Consider the following 23,037-nt stretch of genomic DNA (forward strand, 5'->3'; position numbering starts at 1 on the left):
ATCTAAAGATCCATATCTGCTGCTCATTTAACGTTTGTTCTTGTGAATCTCGCAAAACATCACATTTCATCCCCTTAAATAAAAGTCAAGTATAAATAACTGTATTTTGCATAAAGAAAATTAAGCCATTTAGGACCATTAAGAAGTTTCGCTTTGTGCCATTACTTTTATGACAGTTAAGCACATTTTTCCTTGTACAGCCATTACTAATGTGTCTGGATGTTTTTCTTTTAAGGATTTTCTTGTCATTTTTATTATGCTTAATGGAGACTTTCATGACAGAAATACATTCATTTAAAAAAAGTTAAATATTACACAAAACAATGCAGACAAAAACAACTGAATTAAATGAAAGTTGATAGAAACAACCATATGTAAACAATATAAATGGAATAATGGAAGTATATACACATTTACATAAATTAATTAAATGCTGTTAAAAATGTAGAGAGCGAGACTGAAGATAGACTTTTTATTTTTATTTTGGGAATACAATCAGTATGACCCAGGTTTTCTGAGATTTTCCTGCCACATGTGCTTCCCAAAAAGACTTCTGAGCCATCAAAGGTGACCCTTATTATCAGCAACCTCCCAAATGCTGGGCAAACAGTGAATTTCTATCCTGACTTTTAAAAGCTTTTAAAAGGTCTGAAGATGAAATAAGACTCAGAGTGAGAGAGGAATCCGATTACAGACAGATACTGCAGACCAAAACACGAAAGGTCAGTGATTGCAACAGTTTGGAGCAATGACCTTGACTTGATAATCTGTCTCTCTGTCTGTCTGTCTGTCTGTCTGTCTGTCTGTCTGTCTGTCTGTCTGTGTGTATGTCTGTCTGTCTGAGAGAGAGAGAGAGAGAGAGAGAGAGAGAGAGAGAAGCAGGAAGATAATGCAGTACACAGCCTCTCCTCTACTGCATGGTGTGACCTGTTTCTCAGTTAAAAAGGGCAAGGTATAGATTGATTCTCTCCACCTGCTGACCTTTAGGACCAGATCTGATATGGACTGCTGATTAGACAAACAAATAGAAGGAGAGAAAAGAAAAGTAAGAGTTTTTCTGTGGTTTCAACCAGGTGGTCTATCAGCTCAGAAGGACCCAAGCCCTTTTAAAAACCAACAAATCAGGCCAATCTTCATTCATTCTTTTGAGTAATTTCTTTTCAATAAATAATTTAAAACCATTCACAAAACCTGTATCGATCAACTTTGTATTATGACGCTTTTTTGGGGGGGGAAACACAGCCCTGAACAGTTGGTTCACAAAACAAACTGAGAAAGTCCAAATGGTTCTTACTCACTGAATCCAGAACAGTCTCTTACTAACAAACACGATTCGTAACTAGAAGAGGGTTTGGCGGATGAGGTGCAACAGATGTTATAGCTGATATTACAAATAAAATATACTGCAAAATGACAATAAAACTGTACAATTATGCGAAAGACAGCAGATGGGGAAAACATAACAATCAAAACAGATTTTGTACCTGAATTACCCACCAGAAATGATAAAGAACATCTATATGTCCGGGTTGCTTTCAGAGAACTCCTCTAACAGCACTTTTGAGACTACAGGTTTGGCTGTCCTCCCCTCTATCCATCTTGTCTGGACGGGTGAGGTGCAGATCTGTAATATTCAGAGGGTTAAAATGAACAAAAATGTATAAAGACTTACAGGAAACCTCCAACTTTCTGGAGAAGTGATTCTGGCTTAGAAAAGAGCATTAACCCAATGCTAAATTAATCAAACTGAAGCATTTTTATTTTTAAGTTCTGTAACACAGTCATTACCAATCTCCATCAGTCATTAGTTTGATCCAGAACATGGCAGGGACAATTGATTACTAGTGCAAACCCTAATCAACACTTCAACAAGTGCTTTGGAGAACTGCAGAAATGAATTTATGGCTTCTGAAATTAATGTAAACAAGTAAATAAGAAGAGTGGAAAGCAACCATGATATAAAGAGAAGATGTTGAAAAGCATACAAATACAAGCAAGTACAAGCAGAATCTACTGATCTGGTCTATCTCTCTAATTTAACCAGCACTAGATTGGGTCCTTCTGGGTAAGTAGTTTAAGTGTATATGACTCCCCGGTAGAAACGCACAACACTGGAACAAAAGTTTAATCAGAGTGTGTTGTTTGTGAATTCTGTAAAGCACACTGGTGCAGAAATCATTCCCTCTTTCATCTCTCTACATCCGGCTTTCATTTGACATTCCCCTCCATTCCCTGCTGTTCGTCATGCAGTCAGGTCACTGGTGCACTCAGCTAATATAGTCAATTAATCATAATGCAGAAGAGACACGATTCACTCTCGTTTCGGCTCTAAGAAGCGGGAATGTGTTTATTTAGGGAGAGACTTTGTTTGGGACTGTTTTTGTTGTTTTCTCCCTTGACGCTGTGTGTGTTTGGGGCCATTTTGTTTGGTACCATGCAGTAGGTTTGTGTACCATTCAATATTTAATTGATAGGGCATTTTAAATTTCAATAACTTAATTATTCAATTTTACATTTTAAAGGGGGGTGATTCTTTATGTATGTATATATATATATATATATATATATATATATATATGGGTGTGTTTGTGTGTGTGTGTGTGTGTGTGTATATATACACTCACACACATACATGCATATATACATACACACACACATATGCGACCCTACACGTCATAGGTCTAGGCTATAAATATTCAGGAAATTTCAGTCTTCTTTTCTTTAATCCTTTTGAAAAATAAACAACAGAACAGATTGGAAAACACGCATAGTGAAACTACCACGCCTCCATCACGAACGTGCCCATTGTCAGCCTCAATCCCTAAATACTGTTGCAGATTACAGTAGCTACAACCTGTCCACATTCAAAAAATTGAGTAACAGTTAGAACGAAAATTAAATACAAATACATTTAGAAAACAGAAGTCATTTAAAATGTTATTTGCATATTTTTTATTTACATTACATCATACATAAATGTTGCTATTTAAGGCACTGGATTTACTCCTCATACTTCCTTAAATAGGCTATAGCCTAGCTAAAATGTATGAAATGATTTTATAAAAAAATGTCACGTTTGATAGACCTGTTTGAAAACATGTCCAGTAAGTTGCCAGCGTCAGTTACAAATATTACAAAAATAAAGTGTATAAAAAATAATCTTTGGGAGGACGACTGGCAACAGCCGGTTTTAAATTCTTTAGACACTGCACACTACAAGATTTTAAAGACTGACTGAAAACACTGCCTGAGCTCAAATGACTTTCATAATCAGCCTGACAGCAGCATGTTCCCGGCTTTACAGAATAAACTGGATCAGCCTGCACGTGGAACTGAGTATTCTTGCAGGCTGATGGAGTATCTTACGCTTACAAAGGCTGCATATATATATATATATATATATATATATATATATATATATATATATATATATATATACACACACAGACACACACACAAAGTAGATATAATTTGTTGTGTTTATATATCTCTTGCTCTCTGTGTAGCATATGATGTTCATGATGAACAAAGGGAGACAGACTCAACTCTGCATATGAACAGACTTTCCAACGACAGGGGTGAGTTTCCTCAACATAAACAAAATTTCATTAAAAAAATAATACAATATTTTTTCATATAGATATAATTTATAATTATTAATATTTTATTATTAATTTGGGAATGGGTCTGTACTTGTTTTATGCCATGTTTGCTTGGTTCTTGTTAATTGACCCATGCTACCTTCTCAAACGCCTTTATACTATTTGACACCCTCAGTCCGGTCGAACTTCAATGTGTGTATATATGCAAGGTGAACACAGCGGGAAGCCAGCCCCCTCAGATCCACTAAATCCAGTGAGATCTTTCCTCCTTTCATGCACTGATCTTCCAACTCTTCTCCTCTTTTCTCATTCCCACCTCTCCTCCACTCACAGTCAGAGACAGAGGGATAGGAAGACAGGAAGAGCTCTTTGATCTTAGCCCCCCCCCCCCCCACACACACACACACACCCTCTGCTTTGGCCATCCAGAAGGGCACAGCCATAAGATCATCTGCTCTCTGAAGTTCACCCGATCGATGAGACCAGGGAGGCACGAAGAGGAGTTAGTTCTTCATCCCTTTCTTTTTAGTCTTTTTTTAAACTTCCTCGCATTTGTTCTCAATTTTGATGGGTTTGCGTGGTGCTGAGGTGGCATGCAGGGCAGGGAAATGACTTTGAGAGCAGAGCTGCATGACCCTGTCGAGGTCTGGACACTAACACCAACATACAAACACACACAATCTCAGACAGGCAATGACAGACCAAACACGTGGTATTTCCATTTTGGGCGTTAAGTTGATCTGAAATATTGAGATTCAACCACACTTCAACCACATAATAATATTATTAATAATAATAATAATAAACTGGGAAATCACATATAAATACATGCATCAGTCTTCAGAGAACATCTTCAGTATGTCCGATGCCAACATGCAATGGCAGATCATGTAAAACATATCCAAAGTGCAGCTAATAGGGATGGCTGGCAATATCTGCTCAATAACATCACTTTAAACATCACGGTTTAAAAATAATAAATTACGTTTAAAATAAATCAAACTAGTTGCTAAATAAATAGTTGCCAATTAGTTGATTTGTCAAATTAGTTGATAATTAACTAAAATCTGGTCCATCTCTACTCTGATGTGACAAGACATTTTCTCAGGGACAAATCTAGAACTCACCTAAACCTTTCACGGTTCTTTTGCGGACTGCACTGCTATTAACTTCAGGAAATGCAAATGAAGTAATTATCAAATGTTGACTAACTGTGCATGGGGTCGCCGTGATTTTGCCAAGTAAGACATGTTCCTGGATCAACATCTTTTGATGATCCTGAATCAACACTATTGTCCAAAAATATAGACTTAACCCAATCCCTACCCCTAAACCTAACCCTACCCATAATTTATTCCTAAAATCAGTGGGAAATGACAGCTGATTAACAAGGGTGTAGAGGCACCTAACTCTGATTGTAAGGCGTACAACAGATATTTCCTGAAAAGTTATATCTCAATTCTGATTGGTTGATTGGAATGTTGTTTCAGGATCAACAAGGATGTTGACCAGGAACATGTTGTGCTTGGTTAGATCACGCTCAGCCTGTGCATGGACCAAAATCTACAAACTACAGTACTTCAGTGATAAAGCGCCTTAAAGTGTATAAAGAAAAGGTGAATTTCACACATTACAGATCTGTGTACTAAACTGTACTAATGCAACCCTCAGTCTTATACTCTATTCGCCAAAGGTGTTTTTATTTATTTTTTTGGCATTAAAGCATTAAAAATTTTTAGCTCCTGTTCCTCACACTTCTTGCACAAGATTTAAATACAAAGCAGAAAGAAAAGAAACATTGGGGTTTGGCGCTCCCTGCTGGAATTTACACGCTAATGCATGGCGATTTGGTAACTAGATTACCTTAAAATGTGTAAACTACTTTGTTTACATGTCCTCATATAGTCTTAGTGTAAGAAAATGTATATTGCATAACTGTAATGTTCCCTAACCAGCACTCTCAAAAAAAAAAAAAAAAAAAAACTTACTAACTAGTTCTGAGTTTGGGGCTTTGCCTCATTTTGAAATGGGTCAGATCAGATTAGGAGCTTTGAAAGAGTACATTCTGTCCACTTGGTGTCCAGGGGAAATGGTTTGGAAAAGCACACAATATATCACCTCTCCAACATTACACTTCAAACACAGAGCAGCTCTCATCTCAACTCACCAGGGCTTCCGGAACAAATCCCTCGCTGAGCAACAAACCACAAACACGTCTCTCTCAAGTTTCTCAAACAGCTCACACTTCTAAGGTCTCTGCAAAGAAAGTTTCAGAAACTCTAATTAAGGGCAGTGTAAGAACAACCAAAACTGCGGTCAAATCTTTAATACCCAAAAACATTTTGATCATTTTATTGTAAATGGTAAAGAAATACGAATGTGGATAAAATCTTAAGAAATCCTCTACACCCAGCACATCTAATCTCATTGAACATGCGCACAAGTGCCTGCATTTAATACATAAACTAAAAGTATATCTATATATGTTTTTTTTATATTCCATTTGCAAATAGGTTTATTTAAATTTTTATAGTATAATTACAATAATACAACAATTCAGTAGATTTCCACACACAAAAAAAAATAATTTGATGTTATTAGTTATTTAATTTACATTTTATTGGAACTTTTATTGGAAGTTTTTGATGTTTAAAAATAGTTATGATAAGTACAATTGTATTTTTATTTATCAATCACATAACAGAGCTCAGAACAAAAATGTGTAAAAAAAAACAAAACAAAAAAAAAACACATGGCATGTGTCAAAAAAGGGAAAGTCAAAAATGGCATCTAGTTGTCACATCAAAATGTAAAATATTAAAATGTTAAATTAAACTACGATAAGCATTTCTATTTCAAGAGAGCGAAACTCTCGCTGTGTGCAAACAGACAATCTCAGAGAGAGACTTTTTGAGATGAAAGAGGAACAGAAGTGAGTATTAATATTCTTTTAGTTCAGTCATATTGACACAAATGAGTATAGGAAGTGTTAGGGAATTACCGGGGGAATGTCCATTTACAGCTGCCAGTCTTTAGCTCTCATAGAGAGGCTTGGCTTATCTCTGACAGTTGGCAAATACTCTCTGACTAACACTCTCATTGAAACCAGCCTTTATCTGGGCTCTGTGTACATATCCCACGACTGTACACTTCCCATTAATCTGCTACATAATGTGACAATGTCTCTGCATTTAAGTGTTGTGTCACAAAATGGCTCAATAAATTAAACATTTAATGTATTTATCTCAAGTAGTATTCAGTAATCGTTCAACTGGAAAATATTACTCAATATAGGCCATGATCTATGTGAGCCATGGTGGATCCGATTCCAGGTGAACGGAAGGAGTTATTTGGTAAAAGATGGAATGTTTTTTTTTTTGTTTTTTGTTTTTATAGTAAGGCTAGTTAATGCAAGTGGAGCAAATGTGAAATGGAAAATGTGGAGTAGAGCCGGAGCACATGGATTACAGAAAATTTGTCACTCAAATTATAGAACGCATTAACAAAAAAATAAATAAAAAATGATATATAAACACTTCATAATAAAAGTAATGATCAGAAAAATCAGAAACGGCACAAAAGATCAGAAATAATTAAATATAATAATATTTAATACTAATATAATCCAATCAGCCTATCATTTTATTCCAGCCATCTCCTGGTCAAAAGCTTCTGGAAAAAAATAAAAATAAAAATAAAGGTTTGTAGTTTGGGTTATGTTTTGAAGTTTAATGGTGCTATGTGCAAATATTTAGCAATAAGCTCTAGCAATAGTGCAAACAACTGAAAGTTGTAAATCATTTACGTTATAACTAGGCAAAGCCATGATCTACATAATGGTGCAAATGGCCACAGTTCTTTATACACAGGGTCTTGCTCTTGACCTTCAAAGATGCATCAAAGATGAGCTATTTCTAACCTCTCTGGGGGCATTCATCTCAAATCATTCATGCACACTTTCTCATTAAAGCCAAGCACCAGGAGAAAAGCAATATTCATTTTCTGATATTGTACATCTGATGTCATGCTCTCTTCACTTGCACTCTGTTTCACATCTCAAGTTTGTTTGTTGTTTGCTGAAATCCAAGAGTTTAGTTGATAGCAGATGTCTGATACCCACATTCTGGAAGTCAGAGCACTTACATACAGTACACCGGAGATGACATCATTAAACATCAAGAAAAGTAGTGTCTGGGATTGCATATGTCCATATCTTATAAAAAAGTGTTGATGGCTTTATCTTATCTGTCGGAAAGGTTGAAGAGAAGAACAGGGAAATAAAAAATAAAAAAGAGAGGCATTTGGAAACTGTGACATGATTACAGCACTCGATTAGCTCCAGCTCAAATTTAATCATCCTACAAAAAGTGTTTGAGCCAAACAGAATTGTGCAAACCGGTCAGGGGTACAGCTATGGATCACATTGACAAGGTTTCAGTGCCTGACATCAATCTAAACAATGGTTTTTCTCTTGTTTGATCTATACAAATGTATTTTTTAGTGAAGAACAGTAAGAGTTTAAAGGGCCTTGCAAGGTTCAAATAACCTGAAGAGACTGGTAAAAATATAATTATAATTATAATATAATAATAAAAAGGCCAACTACTGAAACTAGCTAAAAAAACAACACCTTGGCTATTCTAAGAGACCAGCATATAACAGCTTGGGCTAGTTGAGATTTTATTTTCCCCAAGAAATTAACCTGCTTTGAGATATTGTTATCTAATATTTCAAAAGCAATGTTGCATAAGCCAGAAGTAATTAAAGTTGTTGGTGCAAGACAATAACTGGACTTTGATAAGGACATGACTGGGACTAAACTGAATGAAATAAAGTACAATGAACGTTCGATTCATCTTTATTACTGTAACTATATATACACACATCAAAACCCCTCCCAATTCAGTGGGACCCAATCAACGTCACCTCACCTTCTCAGGGTAAATGGTGCATTTTCAACACCTTCATAAAACAGCCATAACATTAAACCCTTTCTATTGTCCTGAGGTAGACCCACATCAGCTCAACACTACAGAACTTAGTAGCGGGACACTGGGAGAGACAATATGCCAGGGGACACACACCTGGGGCTGCTCTCTGTAGTAGCCTATTTATGTGCTTTCAACACCGAGGCTTATTCAGGGTAGGTTGTCTTTCTCTTATATTGTGCTTAACAAAGCTGAGACTTTTACATTTTTGTTAACATCAAGTCTTTCTCCATTCATCATCTGAAGTTTTCAACTCGCTCTGCCTGACTGGAGGTTAAATGCAGGTAAGCATTTTATTAGCACAAATCCTGATGCCTAACTTTTATAAGTTTATAAATTTAGGGCAGTTACACTTTAAACCTTTAAATATACTTGCATTTTTTTATATATATGTATTTCAATGCATTAGCCTTGTAATGCACAATATAAAACGTTTTCTATGAAGTCATGAATACTAGTTGTCATTAATGTGTTAAAGTTTTAATTACATTATAATATATTACAAAATACACATGCACTATAATATTTATCTATGAATTATTACACCTTTTATAATGCATTTTATTAAACCTATTAAACCATTATAACGCATTCTAAATAAATTAAATTAAATTAATAAATAAATGTATGCATTTAGCAGACGCTTTTATCCAAAGTGACTTCCAATGCATTCAAGCTAACAATTTTCTCCTATCGTGTTCCCTGTTTACTATAAAGATTTAGAGCCTTTATGTATAATGCATTATAAAATGATCAATGAGGAATGTTGTAATGCATTGTATTTTTTTTAATAAATAATTGTTAACTAAAAAGGATTAAAATATTTGAAGATTTGTTTGTGTTTTAATGCATTATACTTTCTAAATGTGTAACAATGTATAGATAAGTATTATAATGTATTTTAACTGTGGTTACTATTATTCATGAGATCATGCAATGTATTATAATCTGAATTACAAAGCATAATTAATGCAATAAAACTACTTTTATAATGCAGTATATATACTGTATAAAACTTTGAGTAAAGTGAAACCAACTTCTGCACTACTGAAATGAGGACCTGTAAGAAACCATGCTAACTCTGATGAGTTGTAAAACTTTTTCAACTTCTCTAATAAAAGCACTCACACTGGTACGACCAATTTCTTGCAAGAGTGACTGGGGACATTAACATTCGTTATAAATATATAAACAGAACTATGTTTTTGGTTTGTTACTCATTTTTGATTAGGTTCTTATTCCCCATTTTATTGTCCTTTAATCACTTTTCCCTCCTGAGCTGTAGATTATTACGCAACGTGTGATTTTGGCAGTGATTTGCCAGCATCCTGCGATTGGACCTCTGAGGGACCCATCAGCACTCAGACGGCAACAGGTAATTATACTGCAGAGACGGAATTGCTGCAGAAACAGTTGCTGCTTTGTGTTTACCACCAATCCATTCACCTGCAGTTAACAGGTTTCTAACAGCATGTAGCAGAGCTTCTTTAACTCCTCATTCCTCCAATTATGTTCTTCAACTTTCAAGTACACTATGAACCACATTCAAGCACTTTTGTGAATACTTGGCATCACGGTACACTGTAAGAATTCACAAAACTCAAAGTTCAGAGTCTAACTTGTGGCGCATGTTGTCTGAGTCTGCAAGTAGGTAATTTGATAATTATTTATGGCTGCATGCTATTAGAGGTCAGTCTATGAAGTATATGATATAAAGAGCATATGTTACTAATACAGGCTTTGCTTGTACATTACAAACTCAATTTGTTTAGAGAACATAAACTTCATAGCAGTTGAGTTTTGTATGAAACTGTTATTTCAGCTTTGTACTACTTATAAGAACAGGGGCATGCTCAATGTATCAATATACATGTGTTAACCATAAACTGAGCGACTTTTGTTATTATAAAACTGTAAATCACAACCTTAGGAGAAATAATGTTCACAGAAAATAAAAACGGACAATATTAACATTATTTCAGAAGCTCTCCTGCAAATCCCTTAAATGTATACTTGTTTTTCCTTTTTGTCTGTGTGCTACAGAGGAAACTTCTTTCCATCCTGAGAATCCATCTGGTGCATTTCGTCTCAAGAGTGGATTTCTTAAGATCTCGGAAGACTCCTGTTTGGAGTTCTGGTACCATAGACCTAACAGGAAGAGTTCTGAACTCAGAGTTTTGCTAGTGGATGACATTCAGCAGACACTGATTTGGACGTCAGAGACGTCTAGCAGTGGAGACTGGAGACAAGTCTTCATCCCACTGACGAAGCAATCTGACAGCGACAACTTACAGGTACAGTACAGCAATTTAAATATTCATATTTAGGTTTTGGGCATCTTTATGGTGAGAGATAGCAGAAAATCTTATTTTCTTACTAGTTATTTTTCATTAGTTTTAGGCGGACAGACAGACAAATCTTTGAAAATAATGAGCACAAATGTAATTGTAGGCATTTAAAAACATTTGTGTCTCAAGTGATGAAACTTAATTGTGTTCTCTGGCAGGTTGTTTTTGAGCTAATAAAAGGTCTGCATGGCGATGAAGCAACTGCCTTTGATAGAATAGGAATTCGGAAGGGACAATGTGGTGAGTGACATGTGATTATCATTATTTTGACCTAGTACATCACTTACCAATACACAAACATATTCAGGCTAAATTCACCACATTTACTGTCCTTTAAGTAAAATAGTAGTAAAATGGTAATATATCATCCATAGGGCCACAATGTCAGCGAGGAGGCATATTTTGGACTAATAAAAGCACTCAGTGCACTTGCACTGATAAGCAACTCATCTGTTCTCACATCTCTTGGTCCAACAACACTTTTGGCACCTGCTATGTGGCCTCTGACCCACACTACACTACTTTTGATGGGGTCAGCTTACAATTTGAGGGTCCCTGTACCTACGTCTTGTCAAAGGTATGCGATGAGTCAGGGTTGCTTCCAAAGTTCACAGTGGAGGTGCAAAACGAAAATAAAGGGGACTCGCACGTATCCTCCATTCAGCAAGTGAACATCATTGTACACGGTCTGAGAGTGACCATGATGAGGACAGAGAGAAGAAAAGTCATGGTGAGCAATCAACCACGATTTATGATGATTAGATATAGCATTTGTCTTTCATCTTAAGCAATAGTTTACACTTACTGAAAATGTCCTCACTCAGGCAATCAAAAATGTAGAGGAGTTTGTTTGTTCATCAGGTCATATTTGGAGAACTTTAGCATTACATCACTTGCTCACTAATGGATTCTTTGCAGTGAATGGGTGCCGTTAGAATGAGAGTCCATGGGATGGATTTATTATAAACACACAGTGTTTCACTTCACTTCACAAGTGCCAATTGATGGATTTGACGGCACCCATTCACTGCAGGGGATCCACTGGACTACATTTTGGATGGCCTGAAGGTGAGCAAATTTCCATTTTTTTGTGTTAACCACTCCTTCAACCATTTTCCATTATTGCCCTAATCAGGTTAATGGGATTTGGAATAATCTCCCTCTACTCCTGGAAGGAAACAGAGTTACGGTTAATGCACAGAGAAATGCTTTGGTACTCCAGACAGACTTCAAACTGTCCATCTTCTACATGCAATCCGGTTCCATTCAGGTGATCGTCCCTAGCCATTACTCAAACAGAATCTGTGGCATGTGTGGTAACTTTAATCATGAGACAGAAGATGACTTCAAGATCCCAGAAGGGTCACTGGTGCAGGACAGGCATGTTTTAGGGCAGAGCATGTGTGAGGAGCCCTCCCTGCCAAGGGTCTGTACAGACGCAGAGGAGCAGCAGTACGCCAGCGAGGCTTACTGTGGCATGCTAACATCCAGACAAGGGCCGTTCTCAATGTGCTCATCTGTTCTGAATGCAGAGAGTTTCTTCCAAAGCTGCATGTTTGATATGTGTTCAACTCACGGAGATCCTGATGCCCTCTGCAATGCGATTGAGGCTTTTGATGCCACCTGCAACGAAGTTGGAATCTCTGTTCTGGCATGGAGGAACTCAACGTTCTGTCGTATGTACTTAGCATTTACTAAAATTACCTACATATACGCATACATATACATATATATATATATATATATATATATATATATATATATATATATATATATATATATATATATATATATATATATATATATATATATATATATATATATATATATATATATATATATATATATCCCACAATGGAAATCTATAAGGCAAAAAAATCTTTTTTTTTTTTTTTTTTTTTTTTTTTTAAGCCATGATTTATTCAGTTTTAAAAATAAAGTTTATTATTTGATCTGTAAAGCTGTCATTTTAAGTGGACTTCAATATGTGAATGAATATTTCATTATGCATTACTGATGCAATACCTGATTTACCAAAATTATCGTTGATACTGATAAGCCAGTCATTTCTTTTGGGTGATGGCCGATAATTAGCCAATATTGTAAATTACTTTATTTTTTAAAAATTTTTAATTTAGGCATCACATTCTGATGTACAATACATAGTATAGACACATATTCCTTTTGAAATTTACTATAGAAAAAGGTATAATATTCAAATTAAAATAAATAAGAACTCATAAAAAAGAGAAGGGAATGCTGATTTTTCCTTTAACAACTCCAGTTAGAACCCCAATTATTATTCAGACTGTCAGTTTCACAACTGAATGAACTAAAAATATTTTTCCACTCATAGCAACATAAAAGACATTGCATTAGAACTCTATAAAAATGCATCTGACCTTGGATATAAGTTTAAAGCCTTAGTATCTAATTTCCATCCAAAACTATCAAACAATAGAGACAAGTAATTAAAGTATTTCCAGTATTATTAGGCTAAACATGAATATAAATTAAGGCCTTTCTGTAATCAGCAGTCCAGTCTCCTCTTAACGACCCACACAGAAGTACTAGACATAGTCACTGGTTATTAATTAATCATCTCCCACATTTTCACCAGCTGGCACGTAACTTTCCATTACAAACCACAAATGTACTTACTATTTATGTTTAACTCTCTGGGTTTCTGTTTTAGCTGTGGCATGTGGCCTACACAGCCACTATAACGCCTGTGCCAGCGGCTGTCCTAAGACCTGCTCCAGCCAGGACGGTACAGGGTCTTGTGGGATATGTGAGGAGCGCTGTGAGTGTGACGATGGCTTCATGCTCAGCGGAGGATCATGTGTGCTAGCTAAAGACTGTGGATGTTGGGCTAATGGACAGCATTCTCCGGTACAGCAGCTTAGCCTTCTTATTGTTATCCTCACATCATTATTTATATCTATCTAGCTACACACACACACACACACACACACACACACACACACACACACACATATATTATATATTATTATATTATTTAGTATAGTTTCACATAAATAAAGTCAGACCATTCTGTTTTTGCTTCAAATTTTTAAGCAAACTCATACTGCATCTTTGTTTGGATCATGATTAAAATCCAATAGTTGCCTCTAATTTGAAATGGAAAGAGCACAGACAACACCTTAATTTGATCATATTAGGAGATTTATTTTACTTGTGTAACTTACTCAATAGACTTGGGGTTTATTTAAAAATGTAAATGTAATCTTGTTATATTGCAATTTCACAAAGAAACGTGAAGCAATAGCCTAATAAAATGACACCTTTTCATTTACTGTATAATATCTGCAATTTCATTTTGTAAAAAAAAAAATTGTGAGTCAATTGAATCGTGAAATTGTGTGAATCGTATCGTAAGTTGAGTGAATCAATACGTCCCTAATGTACATAAATACACACACACACACACACACACACATCATGACTTGTAATCAGTTTTATTTATTTATTTATTACAAGTCAATGCAGAAATTTTGATTCCATTCAGTTTGGTCAGTGAAATGGAGTTTGAGCTCTTAATTTAACTTTAAAATTTACAAACATTTCTTTTCAGAATTTAAGTGTTATATATTAAATTTTACTAAAATTGTATATTTTAATCTTTCTCTTCCTGTCCTATCCAGATCAGAGAGACATTTATGAAGGGTGAATGTGAGCAACAGTGCCAGTGTTTGGGCAATGGGACCATCCAATGTTCACCTACAGCCTGCAAGTCAGACGAAGTGTGCATGGTTAAGGACGGGGTCTTGGGTTGCTTTCCATCCAACCCAGTGACATGCAGTGTCTACGGTGACCCACATTACATCACTTTCGATGGCAAGGCCTACACTTTCTGGGGCACCTGCAACTACACCATAGCAAAGACCTGTGGGCCAACTGAAACCCAGTTCACAATAACAGCACGAAATGAGGGACAGAACAACTCTGCAACTTCCTCCCTTAACTCTGTAGCTCTAGACATGGAAGGCCTACATATTGTCATCGGGAAGAACAAGCAGGTTTATGTGAGTATCTTGTTTTTGTCATTCATTTGGACTTAACTACACTGTCAATGTGCATACTGAGAAATGTATTTAGCTACACCACAAATATGCGATGCAAATATAAATATTTATTTATGGATTGATTGATTGATTAACTTTTTGAATCATATCATTGGAATACTATGAACACCTTCACGCATTTAAGAACTCAAAACTGCCCAGTCCAAAAAATATGCAAAAAATGACAAATTTCAGCAACCTTGTAACAGATAAATGGATCAACAAATGACCATCCAGATTTACACATCAATCTGGCGATTATACATGTGATCAGAAAAACAATGGAAGAAATATTTCCAAAGAACAAGACAAGCAAATAGACTACTTTGTTAGTGTACATTGAGGGGACATTTGTGATGCCTCCACAGTTTTCCATGTAACACTAATCTTCCATTATGTAACTAATCAATCATGATATATATGGGTAGTTCAAAAGAAGAAATGCGGGCAGGAGCTGCCATCTGAAATATATGACCCATAATTAGTGTTAACAGTAAGTAAAATGTTCATATTTTAAAGGGAAGTGATAAGATATGTGTTTGATTATGACGCCACATGTTATCTTTCAGTGATAACATTTGAGGAGTGTCCTGATAGTCACTTCTGCTTCATATAATTAGGCCTCTGGCAATGATATATAGCTGCAATACTTCAGATTAAATTGCTTTTTTTTTTTTTAAAGCAGCAATTTTTTTAAACAATTTTTAAACAAAGCATTCATCATGTCATCAATAAGTGACACTCTCTGGACCTAAGCACATTTTTTCATGACCAGCAATGATTAGAATTATAATCAAATACACAACTTACTCCAGTTATTTTTTACTACGATACAAATGTCAATTTGGCATCAGCTGCCAGAAACATAGAAAATAAAATGACAAAGATTCTGAAAGCATTGGTTTGAAGGAGATTACACTAGGCAAACTACAATAAAGTATTACATTAAAGTGAACTTAAAATAAGCTACAAGTAATGTAAATGTAAAGATGGACATAAACACAAAAACAAAAAATTAACGAAGTGTAAAAAATCTGCCTACTTCATGCTGATTAATTAATTAACATAAAAATAAGCTAATAAAATACATGCAATCGTTAAGTCGTAACGGTCTTCAATCTTCGCCTCATTTTCTTGTAAGGCCTGATGAGATAGACTCGAAAGTCCCTTACCTTCACTCATTGTTTGTTTTGTTTTGTTTTTTCACTCCAGGCAAACGGTAGTGAAGTTCGTCTCCCTGCGAAGTTTGGTTCCTCTGTGTCTGTGTTTCAGTCGGGACCTTACGCTCAGGTTAATACAAACTTCGGACTGAGGCTGCTGTTTGGAAACGCCAGGCTGTTCGTCCAGGTGGATGAGCGCTACAGAGGAGTGTTGTGCGGCCTGTGCGGGACCTACTCCGGAAGTCAGTTTGACGATTTTCTGAAACCCGACGGCAACACAGTAGCGAATTCGCACGAGTTCGCCAGCAGCTGGAATACCAACGACAGCGACTGGCCGTAAGAGCTCGGACTCCTCACAGAAATTATAGTAATTCCTAAAATATTCAGTTGAATTGATTGACCGACCATTTATATTGTATTGCGCAATTACACTGACAGATGTTGCACTTGACCGATTTGTTTACTCAACGTTCAGACAAACACATACACAAAAAATACTCAAGATAGTAACTCGTGGCCTCAAGATAGTGAAGTGTCTGACACATGGACCCTTTGTTATTACACTGGACCCTGTACTGTAGTGCAATGTAATACTTCACAGTCTGTGCAATATTCTCTGTTTTAATATTCAGTGTAATATAGTTTGCTGCAGTTCTGCTTCTATTTATTTACTAGAACTGTTAATCACAATCAATTCAATTCTGTTAATACAGTAATGTACTGTACATCTTTACTGAGGCTGCATTTGCATAGTCCTTTATAATTCTTCTTCATATTTTTGAGGCCATCAGTTACTTATCTTGAGGCCACGAGTTACTTATCATGAGGCCACGAGTTACTTATCATGAGGCCACGAGTTACTTATCATGAGGCCACGAGTTAGTATCTTGAGGTCACAAGATAGTTAAATTTTTTTTTTTGACAAAGTGGGAACAGAAGGGCTCTGTATTCCATGATAGTTTTGTGAGATGAAGAGACTTAAAGTGAAGTTTTCAAATGAAATACCAATTCTCTCCAAATGACATTCACTCCTGCTCTTCTTGGCTTGTTAATGTAAGAAGTGCCGTTTCGTGAATGGATCATTATTGTGAGTCAGATTTTTTCAACGACTGATCATGTTCATAAAGATGTTTTGAGTGATTCATTCATGAATCATTCAAGGTTCATTCCCGAAACAACTTCAAGTCATTGACTCGGTGATCCAGTGTGGTAATCAAATGATAAAGTAACAGTAACTAATTAATCGAATGTGAAGTACAAAGAGGCAAAAAGTTAAACTATTAAATGATGTGTTATTTTTTATCTATTATTAATGTATTAATCTATTATTAATCTATTTCTTATGATTAAAAACAACACTGTAATATCAAATAAATACATAATGTCCTGTTTGTTTGTTTTTTCAGTTGCAGTAATGGCTTTCGGGACCCCCCTAAGTGTCATCCAGACCTGGAGGATGAAGCATATACAAAGTGCAGTGAACTGTTTGAAGATGCTTTCAAAGAGTGCCACTGGTTTGTTCCGCCACAGATTTATGTCAGCAGCTGTGTTTTTGATTACTGTATTTCCAAAGGTGACAAAGCTAAGTTCTGCACCTCTTTGGAGGACTATGTGTCTGCTTGTGAAATAGCTCTGGTCTTTCTGCCAGACTGGAGGAATCACACCTTGTGTTGTAAGTGCTTCTGAAAAGCATTATCATAAAATATTATAATATCATATTTGTATTATTCAGATGTCTTATTCAAATCTATTTTTTTTTAGCCGAGATGTGTTTCAGTATATTCAATTTTTCCGTTTCCATACAGTTGCCAATCCACTGCCAACAGAGGACCCCACACCAACTAAACCATCTGAAAGTAAGCAATCTATCTTCTATCTGTCTGTCTGTCTGTCTTTTTTTCTGCTTTTATTTTAATTATTTTGTCAACACACAGGTTGTCCATGGAGCTGTAACTTTGACCAGGATGAATGTGGGTGGGAACAACTTATCCAAGACAGTTTTGATTGGACCAGATGGTCAGGATCAACGCCATCAAACTTTACTGGGCCATCCGGTGACCACACCACAGGAAGTAGGTTTGCTGGGCAAACTGGTTTATACAATCTGAAGTAGACTATGGGATTCTCATGGCACTCTGTGGAGCAGACTTACTTAAATACCTCAAAAAACTGAGTCGACTGCCTTATTCGTCTCTCTGACTCTCTGACTGTTTTATATAGGTGGCTATTACATGTATATTGAGGGGGATAGTGTGGTCCATGGCGACTCAGCCCGAATAATGAGTCCCGTCTGTCACACCTCCAGCAAGCAGTGTTTGAGTTTCTGGTTTCACATGTACGGCCTGGCAACTGCTATGTCACTCAACCTCTACATATTTGAGAACAGTCGTTTCATAAAAATATGGTCCAGAACCAACAACCATGGAAACAGATGGTACCAAGGGCAGGTTGAAATCAAACCACAACAGCCATTCCAGGTAAATTACTATATGTGTACATTGCAAGTACTGTACAATGCATTAATGTCAATGAATTCAGAGGACAAAAGTGTAAGTGCTCTAGGCAGGCATGTTATACATGATGGATGAGTGATTGTTTGTTGTTTCAGATCATCATAGAAGGCATCAGGGGCTCAGATCCTCGCTCAGATGTGTCCATAGACGATTTGACCATAATGCATGGTGCATGTGGCTGTAAGTGTTGTAGATATAAATGTGGCATGTTCTGTGACTAATTTCAGTTTTTTTTTGTTTTTTTTTTAAGCTTTGCTCATCTTAAAAATACTAGTTCACTACTTCAGACTCTCCTTCAGAAGTGCTATTGTTAACTGAATATTTATTTATATTTAAAGTGTATTATATATATAATCGTTTTGAATATTTATGATTAAAAAGATCTCCGATTACTTTGATCTCAAAACATTGGCAGATTTGTCTGAAGAAGATGTGGACTTGACCACTCTGGGACCCCATCCATATACTCCAAACTTAATTGACCCCCATCCAAGTAAGACTTCCTGTAATAATATTAATGTAAAAGTGATGTAAAACACTGTTCACAACACAATTTATTTTCATCACCTGTTGACTTATCAAGTGAGATCAGATATTCACACAATATTCGTAGGTCATTGTTCCTGTACATGCTTTTGTAGTTCAGACAGCAAAGAACATGAGTTTGATTGTCATGGGATGCATGAACTGATAAAATGTACAGTATATCTTCAATGCAATTGTGAATAAAAATATAAAGTTGATGGATAGTGAAAATTGGGAGTTATACACAAAAGGGGACAGGGATTTGGGAGATATCAGATATCACTTTATAGACCAATTTTAGTGTTTGCAAACACTAAAAGTCTATCGGATGGCAATAAATAACAGTTTTAACGCAGATTAACGCAGACTCAGACATGAGTTTATAATCACACACTTCTGGCTTTTTTTCCTCAGAATTGACAAACTCACAATTGTTGAGTCAAGTCATAAAGTTCGAAACTAGGAAATAAAAATTTGCATTTGCAAGAAAAAGATCAGAATTGTAATAGAAAATAGCTAAATGTTATGCAAAATTGTTTAAAAAAAACAGTTTTTAATAGTATAACTGTAGGGCTAATACAATAATTTCCCTTATGTGTATATTATATAGATTTATTGTTTAAATCAAATGAATGCTTTAAAAGTAGGGTAATCACAGCAGGTTTCATCCAGATTTAAACGTTTGCGTTCAGCTTCAAATGGTGTCTTTGACAGCAGTGTTACATAAAATTGATTTATATTCCGATTCCGACACCCAAAAGCCAACAATATAATTGTTCTCTTATTTCATGGATTTTACCCTTTTCCCTCCACTGTTTTTCTGCCACCACAATGCATGCGCAGCTGCAAGTGACATAACTGTGACGTCCACTCCAAATTGGTTTATAATAATAATAATAATAATAATAATAATAATAATTCCTTACATTTATATAGTGCTTTTCTAGACACTCAAAGCGCTTACATAGTCAGGGGGTATCTCCTCATCCACCACCAGTGTGCAGCATCCACCTGGTAACACCTCTACTCTTTTCGAAAGACATCCTGGGATTTTTAATGACCACAGAGAGTCAGGACCTCGGTTTAACGTCTCATCCGAAGGACGGGTTTATTCTGGAAACACAGTTTATTTACAGTTTTTATTCACAGTAATTTATAGTTTTTGATGTTTAAAAATGCTCTCACATGCATCATTTTTGTGGATCAGAGTATGGTAAACTGCTTGGTATGATTATATGGTTGCTTTCTTTTGACAGTTTGCAGAATAAACTGTGATTTTGAAAGTGACATCTGCAGTTGGACTCAGATGGTGACTGATGCTTTTGATTGGACCAGACACAGAGGCTCCACCCCCACTTCAATGACTGGTCCCTCCTCTGACCACACAACAGGAAGTAGGTTAATTTCCCAGATTATATAACATACTGGTCAAGTTCTTGACCATTTTCCAAATGTCTCCTTTTCCTTTTCCAGGTGGCTTTTATATGTACATTGAGGGTGACAGTGTAACTCATGGCGACACAGCTCGTCTCCTCAGTGCAGAATGTGCTGACCCTCAACCTCAGTGTCTTCAGTTCTGGTACCACATGTATGGCTCCAGCTGGACCATGGGACTGAGTGTCTACCTGCTGCAATATGGCAATGTGGCCAAAGAGGTGTGGAGGAAGAGCGAAGACCAGGGTAACATGTGGCATCTTGCACGGGTGGACCTGAGACCAGATGTTAAGTTTCAGGTCAGTAAAAGAAAATTTTTTTCTTTTTTTTTTGAACACATTAGATATTAAACATACTAAAACATGTAAAGCAATCTATAAAAAAACAAAACAAAAAACATGTTATTGTTCCATCAGGTGATCTTTGAGGGACGCAGAGGTAGCTCAGCCTTGTCAGATGTTGCCATTGATGACATTTCACTGCACAGAGGAGCCTGTAGCGGTATGTTTCTACTTTGATGCGGCCCTTAGTATAAGCAACCTAATGTGTTCAATAGTTGTAGATAAATTAAATAGACATATCGTCTAACATTAGTACCAAAGCATGCCTGTGAAACCTATCTCTCTGTCTCTGCAGAGATCACGGTCTCTGACACGCATGGATATTCTGACAGCATTAGCAAAAATAGACGGAGGTAGAGAGCCTTTTATCATTTATTTATATATGCTGTATATATATATATATTTATATATATATATATATATATATATATATATATATATATATATATATATATATATATGTATGTGTGTGTGTGTGTGTGTGTGTGTGTGTATACTGTATATGAATGTGTGATAATAATTTACTTACTGCATTAATTGCACAATATGGTATGATTATTAATTTATTAAAGGTAATGTATATATGTCAATTGTTTAAGAACCACTGATGTTAGCTTGTTTTTTTTTGTTTGTTTTTTACAAACATGATTGACATCTGTATGATAACTTGCTTTTTATCTTTGGTATGCAGGCGGTCCCAGCTGTTAAGGGAACGTTCCTGGGCTTGAGCCAGATTCTTCATATGAGGCAAACGATTAGCTGAAAGCACCTGTCATCTGTCAATATGGACCTCTCTGTTTTTAGCAAGATCATTTGGTGTGTTAGTGTTGTTCACTTAGGAAGTAACTCTTAACATAGTCTAACATAGTCATTTCATATTACACTTCATATTACATATTCATATTCATATTGCACCACAGAAAGATGTTAAAAGGTGTTTTTCTCTAGTGTCAGTGAAGTTTACACGTCTCCTTGCAGAGGAACCACATTACATGAACTATGATAACGTTACATTAATGTTTGAAAAATGTCCACAAGATGTCCAAATACTTGTTTTAATTTTCAAAAATTTACCTATTGTTTTATCATTTAAAAAACTTATTTTTGTCAAATGTTTTATGTATATGTATGTTAATAAACATTCATTTCATTCAGCAACACCTTCTGAAGGTCCTGTTATTTCTTTAACTTTGTATCTTTATGATTCTGCACATTATTCAGATGTCACTAAATGTTTTCCAGCATTCCTGTCATCCCTTATGAAAAAGTAGTATACTTCAAGTTTATTTTATTAAGTATACTTTTTAAGTATGTAGCAAGTATACAAATATCAGTGTTCTAGTAGTATACTTGTAAGTGTACAGTTTCAATACTCCTTGGGAAAAAATTGGCCATCTTTCTAGTATATAAAAGTGTACTTTTAAGTATACTTTAAGTATAACAGTAGCAACCTTTGAGTACACTACTAGTTTACCTCTATGTTAGTAGTTTTATACTTCAAGTATACTCCTAAGTTTTCTTTAAGTGAATTTTACATCATACTTTAAGTGTACTACTATGTCCCTATTTAGGTTTTAATGTGTATACATTTTGTTACATGAATATCTGAACATACAAAACATCCAAAGAAAGAACAGAGTATCTGCTTGTAAATGAAAACATTTTATTCTAGCTTCATGCATTCTTTTTTTTTAAACTTTAATGAGTTTAATCAAAATGTAGATGGAGTCGATCAACACCCCAAAGCTTGAGTGTAATTATTACCTCTTCATTGGTCGACATTTTATTCCATAACGTTACAGTTTTGATGCTGTTGAATGTCAGATGATAGTGTTATGTGTTAGTATCCGATGTTTCTTTTTTCTTCTTCACAATTTTTTTTTATTTTTTTGGAAAATCTGAACAGAAGATGTGTACTAGCGTCCTCTACCGTATAATAATGAAAACACAGATTCTAGGAGTACATGTATATCTCAAATATATCAGGAGGTGGTTCCAGAGTGGTGGCATTCGGTGGGGTAGGTAGAGGGATTGCTGTGAA

General features: G+C 35.7%; 1 protein-coding gene and 1 long non-coding RNA gene across 3 annotated transcripts; one reads left to right on the forward strand and one right to left on the reverse strand.

The window, feature by feature from the left end:
- Positions 1-450: 450 nt before the first annotated feature.
- On the reverse strand, positions 451-16,337 carry LOC127935210 (uncharacterized). The gene is made up of 3 exons (XR_008148005.1): positions 16,196-16,337; positions 5,770-5,858; positions 451-1,624 (listed from the first exon to the last, which is right to left on the reverse strand). It is a non-coding gene; the product is annotated as an uncharacterized LOC127935210 (long non-coding RNA).
- On the forward strand, positions 8,567-22,148 carry LOC127935202 (zonadhesin-like). 2 transcript variants are annotated; one of them, XM_052532878.1, is made up of 21 exons: positions 8,567-8,745; positions 8,837-8,874; positions 9,870-9,965; positions 10,634-10,884; positions 11,097-11,178; positions 11,313-11,668; positions 12,074-12,614; positions 13,634-13,830; positions 14,604-14,984; positions 16,236-16,519; positions 17,590-17,855; positions 17,989-18,039; positions 18,118-18,255; positions 18,404-18,660; positions 18,792-18,876; positions 19,112-19,189; positions 20,478-20,615; positions 20,695-20,954; positions 21,072-21,156; positions 21,292-21,349; positions 21,688-22,148. In XM_052532878.1, exons 1-21 carry the CDS (start codon positions 8,669-8,671, stop codon positions 21,722-21,724), a joined length of 3,756 nt encoding a protein of 1,251 aa, XP_052388838.1. In that variant the 5' UTR covers positions 8,567-8,668; the 3' UTR covers positions 21,725-22,148. The 2 variants fall into 2 exon arrangements, with proteins under 2 accessions (XP_052388838.1, XP_052388841.1); XM_052532881.1 differs by having other exon boundaries at positions 9,876-9,965.
- Positions 22,149-23,037: the final 889 nt, after the last annotated feature.

Source organism: Carassius gibelio, chromosome A2 (assembly GCF_023724105.1).
Source record: "Carassius gibelio isolate Cgi1373 ecotype wild population from Czech Republic chromosome A2, carGib1.2-hapl.c, whole genome shotgun sequence".
In the NCBI taxonomy this organism is placed as follows: Eukaryota; Metazoa; Chordata; class Actinopteri; order Cypriniformes; family Cyprinidae; genus Carassius; species Carassius gibelio.

What these genes read in the sequence shown, in the direction of transcription:
- LOC127935202 (XM_052532878.1), top strand. Translation starts at nt 8,669, where the DNA reads ATGCCAGGGGACACACACCTGGGGCTGCTCTCTGTAGTAGCCTATTTA. An exon ending in AACCACAACAGCCATTCCAG is followed by an intron (nt 18,661 to 18,791) that starts GTAAATTACTAT and finishes TTGTTGTTTCAG; the next exon opens with ATCATCATAGAAGGCATCAG. An exon ending in CTTAATTGACCCCCATCCAA is followed by an intron (nt 19,190 to 20,477) that starts GTAAGACTTCCT and finishes TTCTTTTGACAG; the next exon opens with TTTGCAGAATAAACTGTGAT.